The 26,975-nt window shown below is 32.7% G+C and overlaps 1 protein-coding gene across 2 annotated transcripts in view; it reads right to left on the bottom strand.

Annotated features, from left to right (window-relative positions):
• Positions 1-3,349: 3,349 nt before the first annotated feature.
• The window catches only part of LOC145313707 (uncharacterized), a 44,679-nt gene continuing 21,053 nt past the window's right edge, over positions 3,350-26,975 (bottom strand). For both annotated transcript variants that reach the window (XM_080153256.1, XM_080153257.1), the window contains 10 exons: positions 23,912-24,071; positions 23,300-23,427; positions 20,537-20,603; positions 19,683-20,308; positions 15,779-15,870; positions 11,176-11,350; positions 9,943-10,026; positions 6,150-6,284; positions 5,664-5,803; positions 3,350-5,425 (listed from right to left, as the gene is read on the bottom strand). In XM_080153256.1, the coding sequence (XP_080009382.1) occupies positions 5,318-5,425; positions 5,664-5,803; positions 6,150-6,284; positions 9,943-10,026; positions 11,176-11,350; positions 15,779-15,870; positions 19,683-20,308; positions 20,537-20,603; positions 23,300-23,427; positions 23,912-24,071 (1,715 nt within the window). In that variant the 3' untranslated portion in view covers positions 3,350-5,317. The remainder of the gene's footprint in view (positions 5,426-5,663; positions 5,804-6,149; positions 6,285-9,942; positions 10,027-11,175; positions 11,351-15,778; positions 15,871-19,682; positions 20,309-20,536; positions 20,604-23,299; positions 23,428-23,911; positions 24,072-26,975) is intronic.

The following is a 26,975-nucleotide window of genomic DNA, read 5'->3' as shown; positions in this document are numbered from 1 at the left end:
TAACTGGCGCTTTTAGCAGGCTAGATCTGCTTGCCGTAGGCCAGAGGCCCACATATTGCGTTCAAAATGATGGAAATTCGACCTAAAAAGGCCGTCTCACGGGTCAGTTGGCGGCTGATTGTCCCCTTACTTGCCAAAGGGTCCAATCAGAGGTAGAATAGGCTAGTTTCTGTAAGGCTCGATTGAAACACGCTGACACCAAGTTCTGGTAAGCCGAGCGTTCTCGGCCCACGGGGTAACGAGTTCGGATTCAACGAGCCCTAGCCTTTAAGTATTCTACCAAACAAACAAGCAGGATTCAATCATACAGAAATTATATATTTAAACTGAATAATATTTACAAGTTATGTTTACTATATATATACAACAAAATATAACAATGGTTAGGTTTGAAGGGGGTGTGGGGCGCTAGGGCTTAGCGCCCGACGGTAGACAGGCTGTGGGGGCAGCGGTGGTAAAAGGGGAGGCAGCGCCTCCCGATTATATAAGCGCGTGAGGGACTCGTGATAGTTGCATGTTCAAGTCCCCTCCCCACATTTAGGCAGGCTAGTGTGACCGCTGGGTGCGGGGTCAACAGCGGTCATGAGATGGATAGTGATATAATAGGATTAGTGCGGGGGGTTTGTTATCATAAGTCACAGCGAAGCAACTCTGTAAACGGCCTGTCCGTCTGGGTGTCGTATTACCACACATACATTAGAATTTAGGTTGACTATGGTCTTTAAGACACGCCATATCCAATAAAATTGCAATGAGAAGGTCTAAATGTTTTTCTGAACCAAAATTCTACATACCCTGGCGGTTCCAGGGATATATCATTAAGGCCGTACGGCTGGCCAGAAAGCTTTTAACAGGTGGCCGACTAAAAGCCGGATTTGATAGTTATCAACCGTAAAAAGTAGCGATTTTCGTTTTTTTGGCCAAAACTCATGCAGGGAGTTGTTTTTTTGGGATTGACACACAAAAGCAAGTTTGTACAACTTTTTGGGGCAGACTTTTTTTACATACGCATTATCTGCCACAGGTGAACCGTTTGGCCGATATGCGCCGCCAAAGGCACGATTTTTGACGATTTTTCAAAAAATCTTGGTTTTTTGCCCCTTTAGGGGATGACGGAGCAGATTTAGCGACTTAGGACACTTCTTCATTAATGTTCAACTTTTTGAGGCGGACATTTCTTTACTTATGTATCATCCACCTCTGGCGGACCGTTTGGCCGTTATTCGTCGCCGAAATCGCAATTTTCGGCGATTTTGCCGTTCACGAGGTTTTAACGACCATTTTTGAGGGGAAGGAGTCATCCAATCAAGATAGCTCTGAAATGCTTTTCATTTGCAAATTAAATTGGCTACATTTCATGTGAAGTATATTTTTTTGTGCGTCCAACCGTTTTTGTTCCAGTTGAAATTTTAAAAAAAGGAAAACAATTACTAATTACACCAACCCCATGAAATGTATTTCCCCCCCACAAGAAACAAGTTTGGGTGAAATATTTTTTTAAGACGCAGGCTCCAAATTATCTTATTATTGATTATAACACTATAATTATGAATTATATTATCTTACCATATTTATGCATAATAATTATGATTATCTTATTATTATTATTCAGTTATAGTATTATAAGTATTAATTATCATATAATATAACCTATTACAAATCAATCAATAAATTATATGACATAACCTATTTTAAATCTATCAATAATAACTCATATTAATTATCATTATCTTTTTATTACTTATTATTTATGATTTTATCATTATTAATCATATAAAATATCCTATTACTAATTGATCAATACTTATTCATATTGTTATAATTTTTTTTTATAATGTAGTAACTATCACCATTTCTAAATTACTTTATTTGATTATCAATTGAACTTCCTAACCTAATACATATATTATAGTAATTTTTATTACTTTTTATTTTATAAATAATTGCTAGAGATGAATAATAAGTATTCAGATTTACAAAGTAATAATCATTAGAGATTAATCAGATAATTAAAAGATAAATTAAAAATTACCTAGTAGTAAATATCAGTGATTGAAATGTGCAATTAATTATCAAAATTATGATGTACTAACAATTAGTGTTTAATTAGTTTTAAAATTACAAAAAAAAAATAATTATAGGTAATTAAAAAGTAATAATTTTTAAATTTCAACTGGAACAAAAACGGTTGGACGCACAAAAAAATTTACTTCACATGAAATGTAGCCAATTTAATTTGCAAAAGACCGGATTTTAACCATTTTTTCAACTCTAGGGGTCATATCCAGTGTTGAGGAATTCAGATCAGACCTTAAAGCAAAAATCATCATTGGGGCGTACCCAGGAGGGGGCTTGATTTATAGATACCCCCTAAAAACCGGAAAAAACGGTTTTTTATAAAAATCCCGTCCGGTTTTGGCCGGATCCGGCTCAAATTTTGCATGGAGTCATCCTTTGGTATTCCCCACAGTTGATACTTGATCTGGCAAGATCCCAGAAAAGTGTGGTATATCTAGGGGGGGGCTCTAACCCTGTGGGGCAATCATTAACATTTACCTATCCTAACCTAAAATAACTGTCAAAAGCTAATGTGAAAATGCGACGAAACCCGCTACTTTGTTCTCTTTCCATGATCCAAAAATTCTAGTGTATATTCCCTTCAAAATATTTTGAATTTTATTATTATTTTTTTTTCAAAGATTAACCTAAACCTTGAACAATAACATCCTATTCTATAACTTACTATGTCCGTTAACCTGTCTGTTCTTATGTACATAATAGTATAAAGTGCAAATACATTGTCGGACTGTTTGTACGCCAAGATCTCCTGAACGGATTGACAGATAGTTCTACAATCTTCAGAGAAGTTGAGTATTGGTCAAAGACGAGTTTTAGGCCATTTGAGATATGGATCTGAGAAAAATTTTATCTTCATAACAAAAATTTAAGTAGAGCAGGGGGTTACCGCGCCCTAACCAAATCTTTGGGCAAAGCCTCTAGAGGTTAAAAAAAGGAGCAACTGGAGAAAAATGGAATATACTCAGTCTGCTGCAAAATGAAAATGTGTTTGAGCATATACTTTTAAACCATATCATTTCTCCGTCTCTCTGCCCGTCTGTAATATCATTAGTAAATCAGTCTTCTATGGGAAAAAATAGATTTTACTCAGCTGCTTTATGTCCATCAGTTTGTCTGTCTTTCAAAGACCCTAAAAAGTTAAAGTAGATATACTTGGTTGAGTCATTCATGTCATAAATTACCTGTGCCAATTCATGCATCATTTTTTATCTGAAAGTAACTTGGAACAACTAATTTTATTTGAAAATACATCAATAAGGAAATACATAGATAAGGTTTAAAATTTATTAACAAATTAATAAACAACGTATAAAATACATAATACATAGATTTTTTTTTTAATTGTTTTAATAAGGTGTTAGGCCTCCAGGGTTAGACCACACTAAAGTTAGCACACACTGGGCTTAGATACAAAATAAGTTTAAGGTAAAATATTACACTTAAAGGTGCATTTACAGACAGATTGAATTAAAAACTATGATATTCTTGAAAATGAACTTTTAAGGGAAAAAAATGTAACTTTTAGCAAGGAAAAAACAGTTACAATTTTATAGACTAGTAATCTGCAATCTAAACTGTGTATGAATAAGTGTTGTTTTTTCCTTTAACTTATTTTGTATCCCAGCAGAGTGTGAGGACTGGCAAATTATGTCAGGCAAAAAATGTAACGCTTAATTTTCTGTAATACTTTAAATGTTAAGTATAATGTTCAGTCACTATATTTTCAATTATCACATATATCTCTGAGTAAATATTAATAATTATACATATTATCTATATATTTTATACTTGTTAAATATTATTTTAGAGAAGAATAAGCGATACATTTTTAAAGTTAAGATCACTTTAATATTAATAAAATTTGTTTTTATTTATTTACCGGTAGAAAATTAGTTCTGTTAAAGCACATTATTAACAAAATCTTAACTTTCTCAATATCTTTTTTTTTATATATAAATAAATTTTAGCGCCAGGCATTTTTACATAAATTCTTTACTTTAAACATTTACATCAATTTTAAAAAGGAAAAATACATTTTTGTGTTTTTTTTAGGCAGGAATTTTTATTCCCAGTAAATGTAAAAAAAAGCCATCTATATTACAATCGTAAATATAAATATCTAGAATCACCCATCAATAGACTAAAAGTGAGATAAAAAATATCACTTACATAAAATATAAATTTAAAAATCACCTAAAAAGACCACCACAGGACTGAAGGTGGCTCTATGTTTCTGGCACAATTATTTCTAATCCAGGTAAAAAACATGATTGTATAGTCTTTTTATATCATAATAATTCACTTGATTGTCATAGTTGCATTATATTTCTCTCCACATAATAGCTAAAGAAGGAACTTTAATATACAATTTACATTACAACAGCAATTTTAAAGGACTAGAATTGAAAAAGGAAGGAATTAAAAATAAATCACTGACGCTCTTTGCTTTAAAAGCTTAAAACGCTTTCGATGTAACGAAAATAATTCTAATCTAAAAAAATAAAATAGATGAGTCTGTTGAGTTTGCATAAAATATTGGTAGAAATATGTGTTTAGATAATACACAATTTTCAAATTTTTTAAAATGCTTTTCATTGTCTATATAGGGATGGTTAACATCTTGTAAGATTACCTTATTTCATAGCTTTGCTGTAGATGAATGTCATTTTAGTTATGGTAGCTGTTAAACTCTTTTAAAGATGGCCTATTAAAAGTTAAAGCAGGTGGAAAAAAGAAGTTGACTTCTATATTAATGTTCATTTTCATAGCATTGAAGTTGATTATGGTGTTAAAAAAACGGTGTTATTAATAACAGCTGGTAATTTTTATTGCCAATGATCCAGGAACTTCTTATCTTCAGTAAATCTAGCTGTTGGCCTTTATATTAATGACCAACGGATGTTCTTGTTGATTATGATCATATGAAATCATTATTATGACAACAGCTAAATTGAAGATGATAGAACCTTGCAAGGTAAAAGCTGAATACCCCTATACTCATGACCACTTTCATAGCCTTTTTGATGTTGCATTCATTATAGTTGATTTTAAAAGATCATTGACAACAGTTGTTGTTCTACATAGAAGTTGATCCATGAAGACATTGAGCAGCTGCAAACAGCTGTTGATCCCTATACTGATGTCCACTTTGATAACTTTGATGTTGATTAGACGAATAGCATTGTTGATGATGTTGTGTTGTTGGAGGATAAATATGGTAGGGAAGCTGCAACTGTTGCTATGAAGGTTGATGGTGATGGTGGCTGTGCTGTTGTTGTTGTTGTAGATGTGATGGCACTGAAGATTGTTGTTGACCACTGGGTCCACCCATCACACTGTGATCCCTAATTTCAAATTGGATACTTCAACATTTTGATACATTTTTAAAGAAAAAGTTGAAATAGATTTATAAAAAGTGTTTTAGAAGTTACAGAAAGAGCAAAACACAAAAAATACAATTTAAAAAAGATATGAAATTTTAATTAGACAAACCCAGCAGGGTTAAGCAATATGGGTTAAAAGAGTTTTTTTTAAAGCGTAAATTTTTAAACTTTAAAAAAGGTAAATATAAAGTATCCTTTCCTCTGATCAAGTGTATGATGAGTCATGTTACTACTACTATTACTTGCTGTGCTCCCTGAGCCCCCTGCGCCCCCTGCGCCCCCCGGACCACCACTGACTAGACCGGAGCCTCCAGCCCCAGAGCTCGATGCATTATTGTTACCTAAAATAAAAAAGGTAATTTAGTTATAATACAGTGAAAAGAGAAAATAAAGTTTGTACTTTTAATTACAATAGCTTGCCAAAATTGCAATTTTGACAAAAAGGCTTGTGTAAACTAAAACATTTTCAGATAGTAGGGTTAATCTTCTCGGGAATCTTTTTCTTTTTTGTTTTTAAATTGATTTCAGGCAATTTTTTGTCCACCTTTTCCTCATCGATAAGAATGGGGGATGGGACAGTGACTGGGAGGATAAACAGGTGCTTTATTCACACCTAGTGTCCTCCAAAATAACAATATTGCTACACAAGGACTAAAAAACTTTCCAAAACAAGATATGTGTAGTTACCTCTACCAGAAGTGGAGGAGCCGCTGCCGCCTCCACGTTTTGATGTCTTCTTCGTGTGCACCTTCGCATGACGTTTCTTCTCGTCGGACCTGGCAAACTTTCTGCCGCATGTGTCGCATGAAAATGGTTTTTCACCTGAAAAAAAAAAATAATTTGTAATGTAAAGTAGTAAGTTTTATTTGTCTGGCCCTGAAGATAATGATTTCGAAAAATACTGAACGGAATTTGTTGTACTTTAAGTAAGCTTTATAAATATCTTTGGATTTAGGCTATTTAAATGACCTCTCCCGCCCTGTTTAGAGGCTGGGGAAAAACTATTATATAAAATTAATTTAAAGACACATTTTTGCTGCCATCCATAATTTTCCAGCTAAACTATAAATAAAAAGACTGTTAGAGATTGGTTTATTCTTAATTTTAACAAATAAAACAGGTAGGTTGATTTAAAAATAATAATAAAGAAACCTTTTGTAGCACTGTCTACAAAAACATATTGGGGTGTAGTCCTTTTTGTGACATCGCCTCTTAAGGGGCGTTTCGTCGTATTTTCACGGTAGCTTTTAATTTGGTTAGGCAATTGGCCCCGCAGAGTTAGAGCCCCCCGCAGGGGCTAGAAATAAGAGAAAAGCTACTGTAAAAATACGACGAAACGCCCCTTGAAATGTCATAAAATGGACTTTACCCAATTATTGTCATTTCTTAAAGAATTTAATTTAAACTTAAGTATATCTAGATTTTAAAATAACCTGTAATGTTATTTCTAATAAAATAGATATAAAATATTCAGTTCTGTCAATAATACAAAATTCAAATTAAATTGATAAATTAAAAAAAGAATGTACATTTGATATTTGACATAAGATTTGCAATTCCGTCTATTCTATTTATAAATTAAATGCATGATGATATTACAAAAATAAATTTATAATTCTCATAAAATTTGAATATTTGTTTATTATAAGTTTATTATTGTTTATTATAAGTCCGTAAGTAGCGAAGCAATAACAATTGTAAACTGAATTAAATATCTTAATATGATATATTATTAGTTAGCTGGCAAATTGAATTTCAGGATTTCGCGCGATGAAAAATTATATCCCTATCTTCAACTTCTATAGGCCCCCGACCATTACCTCACCTGAAAACATCTTGATTCAAAATTACCACAACTGAAGTTAGAGATATAATTAAGATTAGATTTTGGCAATTGCATTTCATAGGTATAGAGTTGATTTTTTATCCCTCCCCCAATTTGGTTCAAAGAAAGAGTGGAATATAAAACTACCCTTGTACATATAAAGACATTAAAATATATTCCGTCCGCTAATATAGGGATGGAATTTCTAAAAAGATCTACTAGTCTTACTATTAAGGAATTGAAAGTAAAATTTATTGACTTATAAGTTTATTATAACGGACTGACGTTGTGACATAATGTTTAGACACAATTTATAGAGAAACTGCGCAAGTAAATTAAAGAGATATATGTAATTAGGATATTTTACTTGACAAATATCATATAACAGAAATATTTTTAGATTTTGTCAATTTCTTTTTTTTTATGTACGTAAGCAACTACAAAAATATCTAATTTTAAGTAAAAAAAAATAGGATACATAATATTTTTATTATAATACATTGCAGTTAAAATAGATTCTTTCCGTAAAATATGGCTTCAAACTATTAAAAAAATTTGTTATTCATTATAAATAGAAAATATATTAAATAAAATGACCTGAATAGGACGAATTTAAGAAAATTAAAAGATCTATAATCAATATATAAAAGAAACTTTAAAGCAATTTGATTTAATCCAATGTTTCACATTAACCCTTTTTAACCAAAAAGTTACATTTAAATAATGAAGTCTTTGACAGGTCAACGTTAAAAATCATCATTCCATTGCAAAAAACGCGATATTCAGTTTGTTTAAATATTCAATTAATTGGGTTTTTTCAAGAATGTCAAGCGTGGAAAAATTTTTAGAATGTGGGAACCATTTAATTTTCATTTAAATGGTACATATGATTTTCATTTTATTTCATTTTTAGGACCCGTGAGAAAATTTTTTTAACGTGAGAACCATTTAATTTTCATTGAATTTCATTTTTTGCAAGTGTGGAAAAAAAACGGGAGAAAAAATATGTTTTAGTATAAAGAAATGTTCTATCAGTTTCAAACCTTTTTCATTCGATAGATCATACTGACTTTGGAAAAACTGTCAGACCGATTTTTGAAATTCAATCTGTGAAAAAAGATATTCAAGTTTAAATTTTTTGTTTTGAAAATATTATTTTACATGTATTGACGCCATCTTGGATTATGATATTTTTTTTTGTTAGAAGATTTTTTTTCTAAAATATTTTACAAAAATTAACTTTTTACAATAAAAAAAATCTTTGAACTTAAATTGACCAATAATTCAAAGATTTTTTCTCTTTGATTTGGAAGATTTTTTATGATTTTTATTTTTAATGTCAAATGAAAACACAACAGTGAAAAAAATGAAAATTAAATGAAAAAACATTTTATGATTTTATTCTAGAAATTATTTGCTAACATCACCTTTTTGTTGCAATAGAATGTTATTTAAGCAAACAAAATTTAGCATAAATGGATATTTAAATCCCTCGGTATTAAATATCCATTTATGCTAAATTTTGTTTGCTTAAATAACTCATTCCATTGCAAAAAACGCGATCTTAGGTTTGTTTAAATGTCCATTTATTTAGCATTTTTCAAGAATGTCAAGCGTGGGAAAATTTTTAGAATGTGGGAACCATTTATTTTGATTTAAATGGTACATATGATTTTCATTTAAATTCATTTTTTGGACCCGTGAGAAAATTTTTTTAACGTGAGAACCATTTAATTTTCATTGAATTTCATTTTTTGCAAGTGTGGGAAAAAACGGGAGAAAAAATATGTTTTAGTATAAAGAAATGTTCTATCAGTTTCAAACCTTTTTCATTCGATAGATCATACTGACTTTGGAAAAACTGTCAGACCGATTTTTGAAATTCAATCTGTGAAAAAAGATATTCAAGTTTTAATTTTTTGTTTTGAAAATATTATTTTACATGTATTGACGCCATCTTGGATTTTGATAATTTTTTTTGTTTGAAGATTTTTTTTCTAAAATATTTTACAAAAATTAACTTTTTACAATAAAAAAAATCTTTGAACTTAAATGGACCAATAATTCAAAGATTTTTTCTCTTTGATTTGGAAGATTTTTTATGATTTTTATTTTTAATGTCAAATGAAAACACAACAGTGAAAAAAATGAAAATTAAATGAAAAAACATTTTATGATTTTATTCAAGAAATTATTTGCTAACATCACCTTTTTGTTGCAATAGAATGTTATTTAAGCAAACAAAATTTAGCATAAATGGATATTTAAATCCCTTGGTATTAAATGATGAGCTAACGCTCGATCATTTAATACCTTGGGATTTAAATATCCATTTATGCTAAATTTTGTTTGCTTAAATAACTCATTTAAAAAATTTAAATAAACAAGGGTAGATTTTTGGCCTAACCTCTTGAGTTGGCCTACATCTGCACGCCATATTCCTGCAGTGCCCCTACTCTTAGGGGCTACACTGCACCTGATATAACCTAACATGACCAAAAGTAAAATACCAACAAATAAAACTGCCACACAACTTATCAAAATTTATTTCAAAGAAAGGGAGAGGGGGGTATCCTGTGCTTGGCAAGGTGTAAATCGCTGTATGCTGATACAATAACAACATTCTAAAAGCATAACGTGAATCTGTATGTATACCTGTATGTGTGCGAATGTGTGTAGTAAGATGATCAGATCGACTAAATGATCTTAAACATATTCTGCACTGGAAAGGGGTCTGGCCTAAAAATAAAAGTAAACAAGATTAAATTTTATAAAATCTCACCATTTGCAGCATAAATTAAATAGCTCTACAATAAATTAAATGGCTAGAATACGCGGCAATTTAACTAAATACCCAAATAGATTTCAGCTTATAGTATTTAACTTTATCTTAAGTGTATAGTTTTTTTAAAAATTGAAAGTCGTTTCAATATAACAATTTAAATTTACATTTTGAATTTAAAAGAAAAAAAAGACATTTTAGTTTAGAATAGTTCGTATTTCTTTCGTCCAAAATTTTGTCTAAGTACTAAATTAAGATGTTACAGCTTCTTATACCAGTTTATAGTGTGCTATTTATGATTTTATTAAGCTATCTAAGATATCCTTAAATGTACTGAACACTTAGCCTCACGGGATCTTTATATAGTCCATTGCCCCTGCCGGTAACCACGGGATTGAACACACGGGATTGAACCCAACGGGATTGAACCCACGGAATTGAACCCACACGGGATTGAACCCAACGGGATTGAACCCACACGAGATTGAACCCACGGGATTGAACCCATGGAATTGAACCCGCACGGGATTGAACCCAATGGAATTGAACCCACAAAGGTGTAGGTTTCCCCCAATTTTTTTTCTTCAATTTTTTGGGGGGTTTAAGTCTCCTCTTCCAATTTTTTTTTCTTAAATTTTTGGGTGGTGTAAGTCTTCCCCCAAATTATTTATGTTTTCTTTTTTAATTTTTTGGGGGTTGTAAGTCTCCCCCTCCATTTTTTTGTTCAATTTTTTGGCGGGTTTAAGTCTCTGCACCCAATTTTGATTTTTTGGGGGTTGAGAAAAAAAAATTTGGTGGGGGAGGCTCTCAACCCCTAAAAATTTCAGAAAAAAAAATTGGAAGAGGAGACTTAAACCCCCCAAAAAATTGAAGAAAAAAAATTGGGGGAAACCTACACCTTTATGGGTTCAATCCCATTGGGTTTAATCCCGTGCGGGTTCAATTCCGTGGGTTCAATCCCGTGGGTTCAATCCCGTGTGGGTTCAATCCCGTTGGGTTCAATCCCATTGGGTTCAATCCCATGCGGGTTCAATTCCGTGGGTTCAATCCCGTTGGGTTCAATCCCGTTTGGGTTCAATCCCGATAGAACCGCCCCTGCCCTGTACCTGTATGTATTCTTATGTGGCGGGTCAACTCATCACTTCGGGAAAACCGTCGGTCACACTCGTTCACCGGGCAGCCGTACGGCCGCTCGTGCACCGGCGTCTTGCTGGGCCGGTTTGGGTACTTTCGGGCCCGGACCGGCATCAATCTGATTGGCATTGTCGCTTGCTGGTATACCTACAAAACAAAATAGGTTAGACTCTTTTATAAAAACAACTAATGCTGGTGGTAAAGATGGAGGTGAAATAATTTCCTTTCCAGTATGGCTTCGAAACCGATAAACATCCTATTCCTGTGGATTAGAACCGGTTCTCATCCACACTAAAACATCATGTATAGCATCGTACACATCATACACATTCATTTACATAATTTCTTTTAATTTTTCATTTAAATATCAGCGGAAAGCTGTCCATATTATAACGCGATTAACTATTCTATATTACATGATTTATAATGATATTTAAACTTAATTACTTCTTAAATAATACCTTGAAATATTCTATTCAATGAATTTAAAGAATTATATAACAAATAGTTTTTAATTAGGTAAACCTAACAATAGTATATTAAAGAAAAATAAATCTAATTCATATTAATAGTAAGCAGGGAGGGAGGGGACATTGGGCTTTTTATTACACTAGTCCCTAAAGTTTTAAAATAACGTTTTCTTATTCGTTTACTTAACAACTTTGGGGACTTTTATTATATTTTTATTGGTCTGTTAAAGAAGTAAAATGTCCAAACGTTTCAACCACAAATTGTAATCCACAAAAGGGGTAATTTTGTGTATCATCATTTGGGATGTACATCAATTTATCTGCCATTGTCTTATCCCTTTAGATCCCTGAATAGTAAGAGCTTTTCAGCCGCCTATATTTGGAGCAGCTAGATTTTGATTAAACAATGGACAGATTATTTGCAGTTGCAGCAACTACTGTCCAAATAAAGGGGTAACTCGTCTAAGGTTTTGCAGTTGTGTAGCTGCAATTTTAGGGTTAAAAACGCGACTGCCATGCAAGGCAATAATTATGTAAATAAATAAACAAGGAAAACACAATTAATCCTCGATCTAGTTATCTTATGACATACATTAAGTTATAAGATATAATTGTATTTATAGAAATATTACAACTAGTAGCGAAGCTACCCTATACGTAGGGTATGTCTATACGTCCATTTGTAAATGCCACTCACTGAAAATGGCCATGACATATTTGTTTGTTGGCAGATTTTAAATTGTTTCCTTGTTATTGCTGCGATAAATTTTGCATATAAATCTTTGTTTCTTCAGTACAAATACCTCGTATTCCATCGCTATAATTAGCTTTACCTTTAAATAATATAATAAGAAGGGATTAATAAGAGGTTTTTCCTCATGCGAGGCGTTCTCTGTGTCATTGCTATTGCTGTTTTCATTTTCATCAGTTAAAGCCTCCTTTTTAGTGTCTGTTTTCTCCTCTATAGATTCATTTTTTATGTTATCTACATTGTCTCTTTTTTTCAACGATAAATCTTTAGCACCTTCTTCACTTTCAGTGTCACTAATTCTATTTAATCCAAACATTGTTTTGCTTTTTTTTTTAAATATTATATATTTATTTTAACATTGTAGCTTTTTAGTTCATGATTATTTTAACATATTTTTCACATTTTATTTGGAGGATTTTTAAAGTAAAAATCACTTAAAACGATGCTTATTAAAGCCCATTGTCCTATAAAGCAAATGCAATATATATGGTGTATATTGGTTATAGTAGTTGTAAGCTATATGCACTACCACTACAGAGCTAGTAAGTAAGTAACACAGCGTTTTTCAACCAACTATATTGCAGACCAGTTTTACCCATCGGGCGTGATGCAGTCTTTTTTTTCTCCACCATAATTTACCCTTAGAAATTTTACTCATAAAACATTAATCTATATCAGTTAATATTGGATTTTAAGCATTTAAAAGAAAATTTAAGGGTTTAAAAGACTTTATCCTTAGAATTTTTATAATCTAAATATATCCTATAAATTACAAATACTTATAAAGAAACATAAAATATATTTTTTTCTTAATTTTTAAAAATATCAGATCTTATTTTAAATAAAAAATCTTCTAATCGTTCTATAAAATATACTAATAAAATACGTTAATATTTAAGAAAATGTGCAGTGCGTATAACGCGCGTTAATATCTCCTCAGTCACAAAGTGTTATGTGCGTATTTTTACCTCTCTAACTACTGTGGCCAAGTTATAAATTATTATGCATCGTTCGGAGGTTTATTTTGGTTTTGATTATTTAATTTTGCCTTAAAGCCATTTCTTGATAGTACAATAAAATAAAATATTTTAAAAAGACCGACTTTAATACGTTTCTAAAGACATATATATTTTTTATTATAAATATTTTGGACACTTATAAAAATAGAGAGAAATATATAGGGCGCGGAAGAAGAAGGAGAGACATGATAATATGGGAGAAACGGGGGGGGGGGGGGGGTGATAATCATTTTCATTTCATTATTGAGGAGTGGATCTTTATTTAGATTTATTAAAATAGACGTTTTATATGTAAGTTTTATAACAAATGAAAGTATCAAATAGTATATCAAATTTCATGAGTAATTTTTCAAGGATAGATTATATAATAATTTTCTTGAATGAAAACCAATTTTTGAGATGTATCAAATTGTTGCTTTACCAAAAGTTTCTTTTTGTTTGTTTGTTAGATAAAGCAAAGCTTTTCACATTTTACTGTCCGTACGTAAGTCCGACTGCCCGTCCGTAATGTATAGTTAAAGCATGTTAGAAACGTTTTATTGATTTAAAACTTTTCATGTAACAACTCTTTAACCAATTTAAGATTCTAATTCACTTAATTTATGAAATAATGATTTCTGGTACGATTATATCAAATACTATGAAAACCTAATCCCGTCTTAACCCCATATTAACTAAGCACAACGCTTTAGAATGAAAAATTATATGCTTGGTATTTTAAAAGTAGGTGAATGGTTTTGCGTTTAATTTAAGAAAATAATTTTTGATAACAGATTATCTTTAATCATAAAAATTATCTTATCTAAAAAGTATGATTAAAATAAACTTTATATGTATAGTTTTATAATAATGAAAGTATCAAAAAGTACATATATGTATATTGTAAATTAATAATGCTTTTTAAAGAATAAATCTAAAATTAGCCTTGATAATTCTATTCTAATATTATACTGTATTATATTACAGTAGCTGATATATCATTTTTTAAGTAGCTTTTATAATTTCATTCATAAAGGATGGTGTGCAATTATTTCCACATCATATTAAGAGCATAGTTAAATTTTATCGCCAAAATAGAAAAGCATCCATTTGATATTTCAGACGTCTTGTTAAAGAAAAACTATATTGTATATTAGGATTAATCTTATTGGGGCCCCCGGCCATGATTACAATTATATGTTTAGTTTTTATCTTTAATGGAAGCAGCTTATAGTGCCTATAAAATAAATGACGTCATACAATACAAATGATCAGTGGTGGGCCAGTATACTTTTTACTTTTGGTCAAGTAAAATGTATACTGGCCTATCATTGGTAATCTGTAGTAGATAACGTCATGTTCTTATAAGCATAAGGGTCCTAGGACAAACGCAGGAGCTCCAAACGTAGGATCGAGTGGACAAACGCAGGACTGGAAACTTAACCTAACCTAACCTATTTTAGACCAACTTAAATGTTTTATTAAATGCCTAACCCATGCGGGGGGCTTATTTGTACATTCATATCTTAACCTAACATAATCTGTATAGAAATACTTAATTAAATTAATATTTTAACACTTCTGTGTTTGTCCACTCCGACGTTTGGGACTCCTGCGTTTGTCCTGGAACCATTTAAAGTTGTTTCTCTTTAATGTAATTATTTGATATTTTACCATAAAGGTTAATTCACTCACACATATTTTTATGATCTTTTAGATTCTTATATTTTTAAGATTAAGTGTACTATTACAAGGAAATTCATAAACAAACAAGGATGACAACAAAAGTCTAGGAATTAATCTAGCACCCTAATAAATGGGCAAATCTTGATGATACTTGGTTGAAAGATAAATAATATGAAAATATTCAGTCTAAAAACATTTTAACCTTCTATCATGAATAGGAGCCGTAAAAATCACGTTTCCCCTTTATGGACGGACTGAAAACTGAATTATAGAGTAGCATCCCAACTAAAAATAGTTTTCGATAGTCAATAATCAACATTTATATTTTTCTGTGTGATAATCATATCATTGTCTTTTAATATGTTGACTGAAATAAATATTTTATTTTATCTTAACAACACCCATAAAAGCAAAGCCCTGAACCGGTAGTACAAACGGAAATTAAATTAAATTTGTCGCAAAACTGCCTAAATACAAGGACTTGGCTATAGAGATGCTTCGCGCATAACATTGTGCTTTGTTGACCTAGGAATCAATATTCTTAAAATCACATGAATAGGACAGTTATATCACATAAAAATTGTTGCAAAATAGGTTAAAAAACATTTTTAAATGGACGTCTGTTAAAGTAAACATCACTTTCACTTTAATGAAAATTAACATTACTAACCTGTGATAAAATTTCATGCCCTTTACTGGTAGACTGGTTCAGTTCTGCCAGGGTAGCTATGTGTACCTGGTCATCTCCAGGTTGGTTACTACCTGAATAGATAGATAGTTAAGCCAGGGTAGCTATGTGTACCTGGTCATCTCCAGGTTGGTTACTACCTGAATAGATAGATAGTTAAGCCAGGGTAGCTATGTGTACCTGGTCATCTCCAGGTTGGTTACTACCTGATTATATAGATAGATAGATAGTTATACCAGGGTAGCTATGTGTACCTGGTCATCTTCAGGTTGGTTACTATCTGAATATATAGATAGATAGATAGATAGTTATGCCAGGGTAGCTATGTGTACCTGGTCATCTACAGGTTGGTTACTACCTGAATATATAAATAGATAGATAGATAGTTAAGTCAGGGTAGCTATGTGTACCTGGCCATCTCCAGGTTGGTTACTACCTGAATATATAGATAGATAGATAGTTATGCCAGGTTAGCTATGTGTACCTGGTCATCTACAGGTTGGTTACTACCTGAATATATATAGATAGATAGATAGTTATGCCAGGGTAGCTATGTGTACCTGGTCATCTCCAGGTTGGTTACTACCTGAATATATAAACAGATAGATAGATAGTTAAGTCAGGGTAGCTATGTGTACCTGGCCATCTCCAGGTTGGTTACTACCTGAATATATATGTAGATAGATAGATAGATAGTTATGCCAGTGTAGCTATGTGTACCTGGTCATCTCCAGGTTGGTTACTACCTGAACATAAAGATAGATAGATGGTTAAGCCAGGGTAGCTATGTGTACCTGGTCGTCTACAGGTTGGCTTCCTGGATATATAGATACAGGGATAAGGAATGGGAATATTATTTCAGGCCTATTTCAAGTCTATGCCTAAAAAAACAGTTATGGGATGGTGCATTAGTTCGTTATCAACGCTAATGAAATCAGGGGCGTCCAAGCTTTTTTCTTTGGGGGGGGGGGGTAAGAGTTTTTTAAGGGGGGGGGGGTAATTCGTTTTTTGGGGGGAACCGGCTGGTTATTTTCCTCTCCAGCCGCCACCCCTTATTCCGGCAGTACACCGCCACCGCTGCACACCAGTCACTACACCAACCTCCCCTCTCACCAGGAATCTCACGGAATTTTCTCGTTGCCGCCGTCGTCCGTCACCCTGGCAAATTTTTTACCCCCCCCCCCAAAAACATTTTTACTTAAGGGGTAAAATATGCTTGGGGGGGGGGGAGAAATTACCCCCCCTGAAATCTGTAGGCAGGGGTAAATTTTGTTTACCCCACCCCCCAAAATTTAGTACAAGTAAATTAGCACTTGGGTAACATTCTATCAATTCTTCTTGTTCCATGAATAATATTTTGTACTTTTTAGCATATAAAAGTACTGAGGTGTTTCAATCAATTCTGTATAAAGTTTTAAAATTTAAAATACAACATTTCATTTATAAACTACCAAATGAATTATTCGTAGCTACCTACTTTCCAAAAAATAATCACTCTATTTTTGTTTTTTATATATGGTATTTTTTCAATGTAAAACTCTGAGCATATTTGATAATTAAGCTGATGTGATCGAACACCTTTTCTTATTAATTCCTATTTTTACTTAGAAGCAGACAAGGAAAATTTTTTTTCATTGCTGCGTTTTTAGTGGCGAAGCTATTCTATAATTTGAAATGTCCGTCTGTCCGTATGTCCGTCTGTCCATATGTCCGTCTTAGTTTGGGGGAAACGTGATTTTCTCGGCTCCTGTAAACGATAAAAGGCTGAATTTTTTTGACAACATTCCCATTATTAAGGAGCACAATTAACTGTAAAACATCAATGGCGGTAGGACTGCTTTATAGCAGGTTTTAGGCTATTTTTGTATTTTTCACATTTTTCTCCATATCTTTGGTGTTTATGGTCCGATTTCCAAAATTTTTTCAGTTATACTATCAAAATTAAATTTCCTGTCGTTTCAAGAAAACAACTATGACGGTCAGACTGCCTTTAAGCAGGTTTTAGGCTATTTTTGTATTTTTCACATTTTTCTCCATATCTTTGGCGTTTATGGCCCGATTTCCAAAGATTTTCAGTTATAGATATCAAAATTAAATTTTCTGTTGTTTCAAGAAAACATTGTTTGTGCTTTGCTACTTATGGATGTTGTCATCCTTGTTTATACTCTCATCCGCCAATTGTCCATTGGTTGATACAAAACAGGCTGATCCTTATTGGTTTACAGTAATAGCTACTTGGGAGCATCCGCCAGTGATGTTATTTAATTAGGAATTGGTAAAAGTTGCAATATCTCTTTAGAATCTAGGCCGGGACCTAATTAATGGCCAGGTTTCCTATCCCTTATCCCTGGATAGATAGTTAAGCCAGGGTAGCTATGTGTAAAATCATATTTTGTTTGTGAGTTAGAAAAGGTAGCTTAGATCTTAAATAGATAAATAGATAGATGGATAGGTAAGCAGTTGGAGTGGTTTACAGATAGATAGATAGATGAGACATTTTAAGATATAAAATGATTAAGAGGTAAACAGAAAAGAAAATAAGAAAATATTTACAGAAACATATATAAGTGGAATTTTTTTTGTAAAATTTATCTAAATATCAAAATATTGTATTTTATCCTATTTATAACCTTCGAATGTACAGAAAATCATATCTTTAAAGTTAAACAATGATATTTTCATTGTTTCATTCATACTTTTTCTATCGTTTTGTTTTGTGCTATTTCTTTTTATATAGTAGCGAAGCTACTCTATAATTCACTTTGTCTGTCCGTCAGTCAGTCCGTCAGTAAGTCCGTAACGCTATGGGGGAAATGGGATTTACTCAGCTCATATAAAAGATAGAATGCTGAAATTTTTTGACAACATTCCTATTTGTAAGTAGCACAATTAAGAACACAGTAAAAGTGTCTGAGTGATTATGACGTAACAAAAAAAATTAGCCAATGAAAGGCCACTATAAATTTTACCATTGGTCAATAATGGCCTCTCATTGGCTAATCTTTTTTGTTACGTTATAATCAGTCAGACACTTTTACTGTGATCCACAATTAACTACAAAACATCAATGGCGGTCGGACCGCTTTTTAGCAGGTTTTAGGCTATTTTTGTATTTTTCACATTTTTCTGCATATCTTTGGTGTTTATGGTCCGATTTCCAAAAATTTTTCAGTTATAGAAATCAAAATTAAATTTCCTGTCGTTTAAAGAAAACAACTATGACGGTCAGACTACCTTTAAACAGGTTTTAGGCTATTTTTGTATTTTTAACATTTTTCTCTATATCTTTGGTGTTTATGGTCCGATTTCCAAAATTTTTTCAGTTATAGATATCAAAATTTAATTTTCTGTCATTTAAAGAAAACAACTATGACAGTCAGACTACCTTTAAACAGTTTTTAGGCTTTTTTTTGTATTTTTCACATTTTTCTCCATATCTTTGGTGTTTATGGTCCAATTTCCAAAATTTTTTCAGTTATAGATATCATAATTAAATTTCCTGTCGTTTAAAGAAAACAACCATGACAGTCAAACTGCCTTTTTGCAGGTTTTTGGCTATTTTTAATTTTTTCCTTATTTTTCCATTTCTCTTATGTATATAGTACGATTTTCCAAATTTTTTAAGTCAATGATATAAAAATTGAATTTCCTGTCGTTTTAATAAACCAACCGTATTCCCATCTATGAATTTTTGGGCTTCGCTACTTATCGATGTTGTCATCCTTGTTAATTCACAAAAAGACTTTACAATGTGCTCCTAGTTGAAAAAATTGTAGTTAGCAATAAATGAAAACAAAACATTAGTTGATTATTAATGATGTCATATGTGCCAATGTGGTCTTTTTTGACTAAGAGCACAACGTATCATATAAACTTGGTTACTAACCTGAAAGTTGTTGACTTGAATCAATAAATGCCTCTTGTTTAGTGACTATATCAGGGGTTATAAACGAGGGAGAGATGGGGATGGACGAATTTGAGGGCTGCAACGTCGTGTAGCTTGTCAACGACGGCGGGTAGGAGTAGTCCATTTTCGGCGGTTGAGGTTGGGAGGAGTGGTGCGGTGTCTGCATGCCACTCCGGTCTGTGTGGAACATCTGCAGGCCGGAATCTGGATCGTTGCTGGACGTTGGGGTCAGACTGTTGAGGGGAAGGTGGTAACCGACAGGAGATCCCGCGCCCCCGTCCAACTTCATCCCGCTGTTACCCAATAGACTAGGATCTGAGGAAAAGGACACCATTGAGCCGCCCATGTCGGCGGGGCTGAAGTTGAGCAACGAACCGTTTCCACCGCCGCCGCCGAGCCGGCTCCCGTCGTTGTAATGCTGGTGTTGGTGGTGCGAGCCGGTCAGGGTTACGGACGGCGGCGACGAGAAAATTCCGTGAGATTCCTGGTGAGAGGGGAGGTTGGTGTAGTGACTGGTGTGCGGCGGTGGCGGTGTACTGCCGGGATAAGGGGTGGCGGCTGGAGAGGAAAATAACCAGCTGGTTCCGCCGCTGTCCTCAAGATACCTATAAAAGATAGTTTTGTGAAAAATATCAAAATAATTCGGACGGTCGGACAAACATCGTATTTTTTGTATAATAAAATTCGTTCTTTACCCTTTAAGGAGAAGTAAAATTAACCTCTTTATAAATGAACCATCTCTAGTTATTTAAAGATTTAAATTTAATAAATAAGAAGAAAATTTCTAATTTCTACAACAACGTCATGTAAGTACAAAGTCCAACTAAAAGTACCTGTGTTGTGAAAATGCTCCATGTACTCTGTACTGCAAAGGGTCGTCGTCAAGTACATCGTGGCCTTCTAAAGAAAGTACATTATTAGTATAAAAGTACGTTTTAAGTCGCAAATAAGAGAAACAGTCTTCTCAATACTGGATGCGCATATCAGACTTCATCCTAAAGTACTTTTTATACATAATATTCATGTTGAAAAATATAAAATCAATAACAACAAAAAATATTAATAATAAGAAAATTTTCCATACTTTTGTTACCGAGGCTTTATTATGTTTATTATTAAAGACTTTTTGTCTTCCATCCTTTCGTTCGTAAGTCTGTTCTTCTGGTTTAAAGAGTTTCTTATGAGTTCAATACAGAATACTTCATAAAATAACAAGGATGACAACGTTCATAAAAGCGAAGCACTGAAACGGCATGACAAATGAACATTAACACTTGTATAGTGTCAGAAATGTATAATCAGAATATAAATGTTTTCCCAGGAATCAGTATACCAAAAATCAGATTAATCGGATGATTAGATCATATACAATTTTGTTGTTAAAAAAGTAAAAAAATGTTTAAAATGGACGTACGGACGTTCTGGTAATGATTATAGAGTTGTTACGCTTTCTAAATCGTACCTAACTACTACAGGAATCACCATGCAAAGTTTGAAATCGATAGGACAATTCTAACACCTAAATTAACTAAAAAAGCTATCTGTTAAGGACTTTTAAAAAAATATGCAAAAGAAACTAAGACAAGTAAATTAATGCACAACTATTTATTCCCCCAAAAAAGTCAAGCAAAGAAGGCAAAATTTCCCACACAAGAATTGGAGGTAAGATTAATTTACAGTCTCTTTTATCCTTTCCCTGTATAACTGACATTTGAGTGACTCCAGGTAAATCCTAAAATTAGAATTTCCTCGTGTCATCATAATTCTTTTTTTACAGGAATCTATTATCAAAATTTTATAAGGTGGAGCATTCACGTTTTATCAGGGATTTAAGTATAAGAAGAGAGAAGGTTTTAAAGAAATTTTAATCCTATATAATCAACTAGCGGCTACGCCCCCTAGAGGCCTCTAGGGGCATTTGAAGAGGGGGGAGTTAAATCCCAAAACCCAGTTTTATTAAATTGGTCCAATGTATATGTTGCGTACGAGAATATTTTTAAAATTTGTAACTTCTCTTGGGAGGGTGGTGGTACCCTCCCCCAAAATAGTCATAAACCTTCTTGGGACCTATTAGAAGCTACCCTGTTAAGGAGAACCTGATCGGTTCAGCGGTAGGCGAGATCCTTCGGTACAGACAAACAAACAGACATCCTGTTACTTTATTATAAGGGTATAGTCTGTTTAGTAATAAAAGATTTGATTTTATATTTTAAAGTATTAAGTAGCTTGGTAAGGTCTCTCAATATATTTTAAAGGTAAAAACAGAGAAGTCTTAGATTTCAGGCAGCTTTGATCATGTAGAGTTTTAAGTCATTTTTTAAGCATTTTTTTTAGAGCCTGGGTTTTAAAGTTATGGAAAGGGGAAATATTTTTTATCTCCTTTTTAGTCATCCCGTCAATGTGGAGTAGAATGATCAAGGGAAAATAGTAATGCCCCCACATCTCAAAAAAAGAGTCAATACTTTAGCATTTAAATCTTAAGGCAGAAATGTTATAAAAATTACTACCATTGATAACTAAAAAGTTATGTTCTTTTCGACCTTTTGCTTCAACTATTCATTTAAAATTCAATTGATCTTTAATCTTTTCTCTAAATTGATATAAATTAGTTTTAAAACTTTTGTTTTTGTTATCCTTGTTAAATATAAGTATATAATGTCTAGAATTACTGTAAAAGAATATGATGACCAATGAATAAAAAGAATATAAAAAAAACTAAATGAATGAATGAAATTCTATTTTTGACAAAAATGTATTAAGAAAAGGTACACTTCAAGTGCGACAAGAGACAAACAGTGTTATAGTCTTTATTAAAAAACATTAAAGACAAAAAACAACAGTTTTCATAAAAAAGAAAATGAAAAAATTTAAAAGTAAACCACGCTATTTAATTTAGGTGTATCTCGGAACCTAATCTTACTCAATAAAATGCATGATTATATGGCCAAACGCGTTCCTAAGACAACCAATCCTTTGATTACATCACAGATATCTTGAAGTCCTAATAATGCATGGCAATGAGTCGCGCCTCTTTAGGGAAAAGGCATTCCTCTACCCTAACTTTACACGTCGAGCAACGGACAAAGCAGCAGTAGGAATTATTTTTTATGACGCAGTATTGGGCCGAACTTATCCAATATTATTGTCAGGATAATGAAATGAAAACCTTTATACTGAACAAGGATTACCTTGACTAATGCTAAAAAAGCTTAGCATCTATGTTGGATGTTAAAAATGTTATTTTAAAAGTCTTCTTAAGAGACAGACTGACTTGAAATATCTATGATTTCCACTATTTTAATCTTATACTTATGATGAAAGGCTATACTATATATATATCATTAAATAGCTGAAAAAGTGGAAGGGAGAGAGGAGACATTGAACTGTAAATCACACTGGTACCCAAAGTTTTATTTGATGGCTCTAAAAACTTTGGTAATTTTGTGTCCAAACTTTCAAACCAATAATTTTAATTTTAGGAAGGAGCAAATTTGTTTATTAACATTGGGCATGTTCTTAATCTTAGATCCATTTTCTTGTCTTTTTAGATCCCTGGAAAAGTCAAGAACAGTTCTATTTTTTATTATCCTTCTTACCTTGGTAACTCATTGTTCTTCTTTTAGTTATTGATTTATAATGTGATGATGGCTGCGCTTGTGAGGATATTCTTGACGTTGTTGTAGTGCTACTCAGTCGTGTTAGCGTCGTCGTTGACGGTGAGGTCCTAGACAAAATGGTAAATTTGATAATTCCTGCAAGGTTTTCAATTTGATATTTTCAATTTTCTATCATTATAATTAGCCGATGTTTAGTTTAGCTATAAGTAAATCACATAAAACCTCCCGTTAAGTTGTCTTTTTTGTACTAAAAATGAAGATTTAAGTTTTAACTGTGTCATCTCTAAAATATTTTAATTTAGATTTTAAAATAATATCTTATACGAGATAAAAAAAAGTTTTGATTTTAAAAAAATAAACTTAAATTTTAATAAATGCTATTTCTCAATCAAATGTTATTATAATTTCAAGAAGGCATAATTTAATAAATTTTTTTCTTCAGCTCTTTGTGTTACAACTATTGTTTGCAAAGAACACATTATACTTAACTTTGAATGAACATGGAAAATGAAGTCTTCATCTTTAGCTTGGAACTTTCTGTCCGGTGAAAAATAATCGCATTCTGAGGAATAAGAAATTAATATATCTTACCTGTGAATAAGGGCGCTGGAATCAGCAGGGTTGGGTGGGCCAGGCACAGGTACAGCCAGAGGTACAGGTAGGCCAGGAAGGGCAGGTAGGGCAGGTACAGAGACAATTTCTGTCTTGGCGTCTCCACACTCAACTTTGCCCACGCCTGCTCCCTCAAGCACTAAATAAATTATGATTAAAAATTTAATATTGAAATCAAAGCTTTCGTTGTTTGATCCGTTATTTACAAGAAAATACTTTTGATTAATGAATTATTTTAATTTAGATTACTTTAGTGTGGGTTCTCATACCGCAAATTTTATCAAATTTTACGGTTGTAGTGAAAAAAAGGTATACAAATAACAAATGTATAATATATTTGACTTATATACGTACTGTGTATATATTTAGTACATTTAAACATAATAAATACCTTTATGTTTTGGCATTTTAAACTTTTGAAAAAAGTTTTAAATAAAGTTGAATTCTATACATATTTTTAACTTAGCAATAATATTTTCACTTAATTGGTTTGCTGTAAGAATATTGGTTTTTATTTCATTCATACTGTTAATTGTTTATTGCTTATGTTTAGTCCTTTTTAATAAGAGGTTAATATGAAACTAAAAGATTCTCTTTAAACTGTTATTTATATGCTCTTGCTATATAAAGCGCAATAAATAAAATCATATTAAACATATTCCTTTATATAAATTCCTTCATTTTCCTAAATTATCTTTTTTGTATGACGCATGGATGAATAAATTATATATAATTAAGAAAAACCGAAACTCATTTAATGAAATTAGCCAAAGAAGAACTTAAAATTTCCGTAGAAAATGCTAGAGTTGAAACCAACACTTTACAAGAAAAACTAACCAGCCTTGTACCTGACTTACAACAACTAAAACTTCGTTCTCTGCTGACAAACTATCAAACCAAAATTCTTAACACATACCTCAAACAAAAACAAAATAAATTCAAACATCTAAAACAAAAATCTTCTTACAATAACAACACTACAGACCAACCAACCAACACCCCAGCTGCTAGGATCAGAAAAAAACGAAACAGACCTGGGATAAGAAAGAGAAAATACCTGAAAAAACTGCGTGACAGACAGAAGAAACAAGAATTAAATGTGATATTTAACTACTCTAAAATTAAGTTAAATGAAGCTACAATTAAGCTTCTAAACCGTGGACTAAACTTTGCAATTAAAGGCCCTGCACCAACAAAGTCTGAGATAAGAACTGATTGTAGAATGTTCAACAGAAGATGCTTATGGAAAGAAAAAATGTGGGACAACAATCAAGACAATTATATACCACCAATATTCAAAGAAGAAAAAACAAGTATGCCCACAGGACCAACGCCTAGATACTTAACAGGATTCCTTAACACAGTTGAATCAAACATCTGCAACAGACATAACTGGAACACAGATCTCCTTAACCCAGCAAGAAGAAACATTACACAACAAGAATACACTGCTTTACTCAACCTACAACAACTCCAGCACGACCAACAAATTATTATTAAACCTGCTGACAAAGGCTCAGGAATAGTCATCCTTAATTATGATGACTACGTAGCAAGTTGTACTGAACATCTAAACCTCCAACAAAAACAGTCTGATGGTTCAAGCCTCCCATATTACATAAAAGCTACAGATCAGGAAGTAAAACTGGCAAAAAGAGAAATCTCTAAAGCTTTAGAAAATGCCAAGAACAACGGTTGGATCAGCCAAGATGAATATAAAGCAATGGATCCAACAGATTGTGGACCTGGGTACTTTTACCAGCTTTTTAAAGTACACAAGACCTTCCCTGAAGGCTCCATCCCCCCAGGTAGACCGATTGTCAGTGGGAGAGGTTCCATCACAGAAAACATCTCCAGATTTGTTGATCATCATACAAGATCTATGGTCAAAACTCTCCCATCTTACCTAGAGGACACCAGAGACTTCCTCAACATGTGTGAAGAAATAAATTCAGAGGGAGGAATACCTGATGATGCTATTATTGTAACTGTTGATGTCACTGCCCTGTATACAAACATCTGCAAGGAGGATGCCACCAGAGCTATGGCCGAAGCTCTTGCTAAAAGCAAAGATTTAGCTGTCCCTGCAACTCTAATACTTCAACTTCTAAACCTAGTATTCAGCTGCAATTTCTTTCAATTTGGTAAAGATTTATATTGTCAAACAATTGGTACAGCAATGGGCTCTCCCTCAGCTGTAAATTCTTCTACATTAACCATGGGAATGTTAATTGATCCTGTTATGAGACACATGGCAACACAGATTGAACCAGACACAGATCTTATCAGAAAATTTGCAAGATTCTTAGATGACATTATTTTCATATGGCTAGGAAGTGTGGACAACCTTGAAACTTACCTGACAAACATCAACAAAATTCATCCAACAATTAAATTCACCCACAGCTACACCTGCCCTTTTCCATGCAATATTACCGAACAACATGACTGCTTTTGCTATTCTTCACGTAGCATACCCTTCTTGGACACTCTGGTAACCATAAAAAACGAAAAAATCATTACAGACCTGTATAGAAAACCAACAGACAGAATGCAATATCTTCTTCCTTCATCCTGCCATCCACCACATACAATAAATAATATCCCATATTCGTTGTGCCACAGACTAGTGAGAATATGCTCAGAAGAAGACACTTTGATGAAAAGACTAGATGAACTCAAACTATTTTTACTGATGAGAAATTATGACGAGAAACTGATCAACACAAGCATACAAAAAGCCTTAAATCTAAAAAGGAGTGAAGCCCTTCAGAAAGTGACAAGAGAGAAGAAAAACAGAATACCCTTTGTTGTATCCTACCATCCATCATTGCCCCCACTGTCAAAAATACTTAAGGATGCATGGAAATTTATGACATTGAATGACCAACGCCTACAAGAAATTTTTCCCCACCCTCCCATGGTTGCTTACAGACAGCCAAGATCTGCTAGCTTAAGAGCACGCCTTGTAAAGACAAAATTACCATCAAGAAAACAGCGAACTTTACCTGGCCTCAAAAAATGCCAACAACCAAGATGTAAT

Source organism: Acartia tonsa, chromosome 3 (assembly GCF_053477335.1).
Source record: "Acartia tonsa isolate MP-2025a chromosome 3, ASM5347733v1, whole genome shotgun sequence".
NCBI classification, from domain to species: domain Eukaryota; kingdom Metazoa; phylum Arthropoda; class Copepoda; order Calanoida; family Acartiidae; genus Acartia; species Acartia tonsa.
Note: the sequence above shows the minus strand (reverse complement) of the source record. Positions and strands in the feature narration are given on the sequence as shown.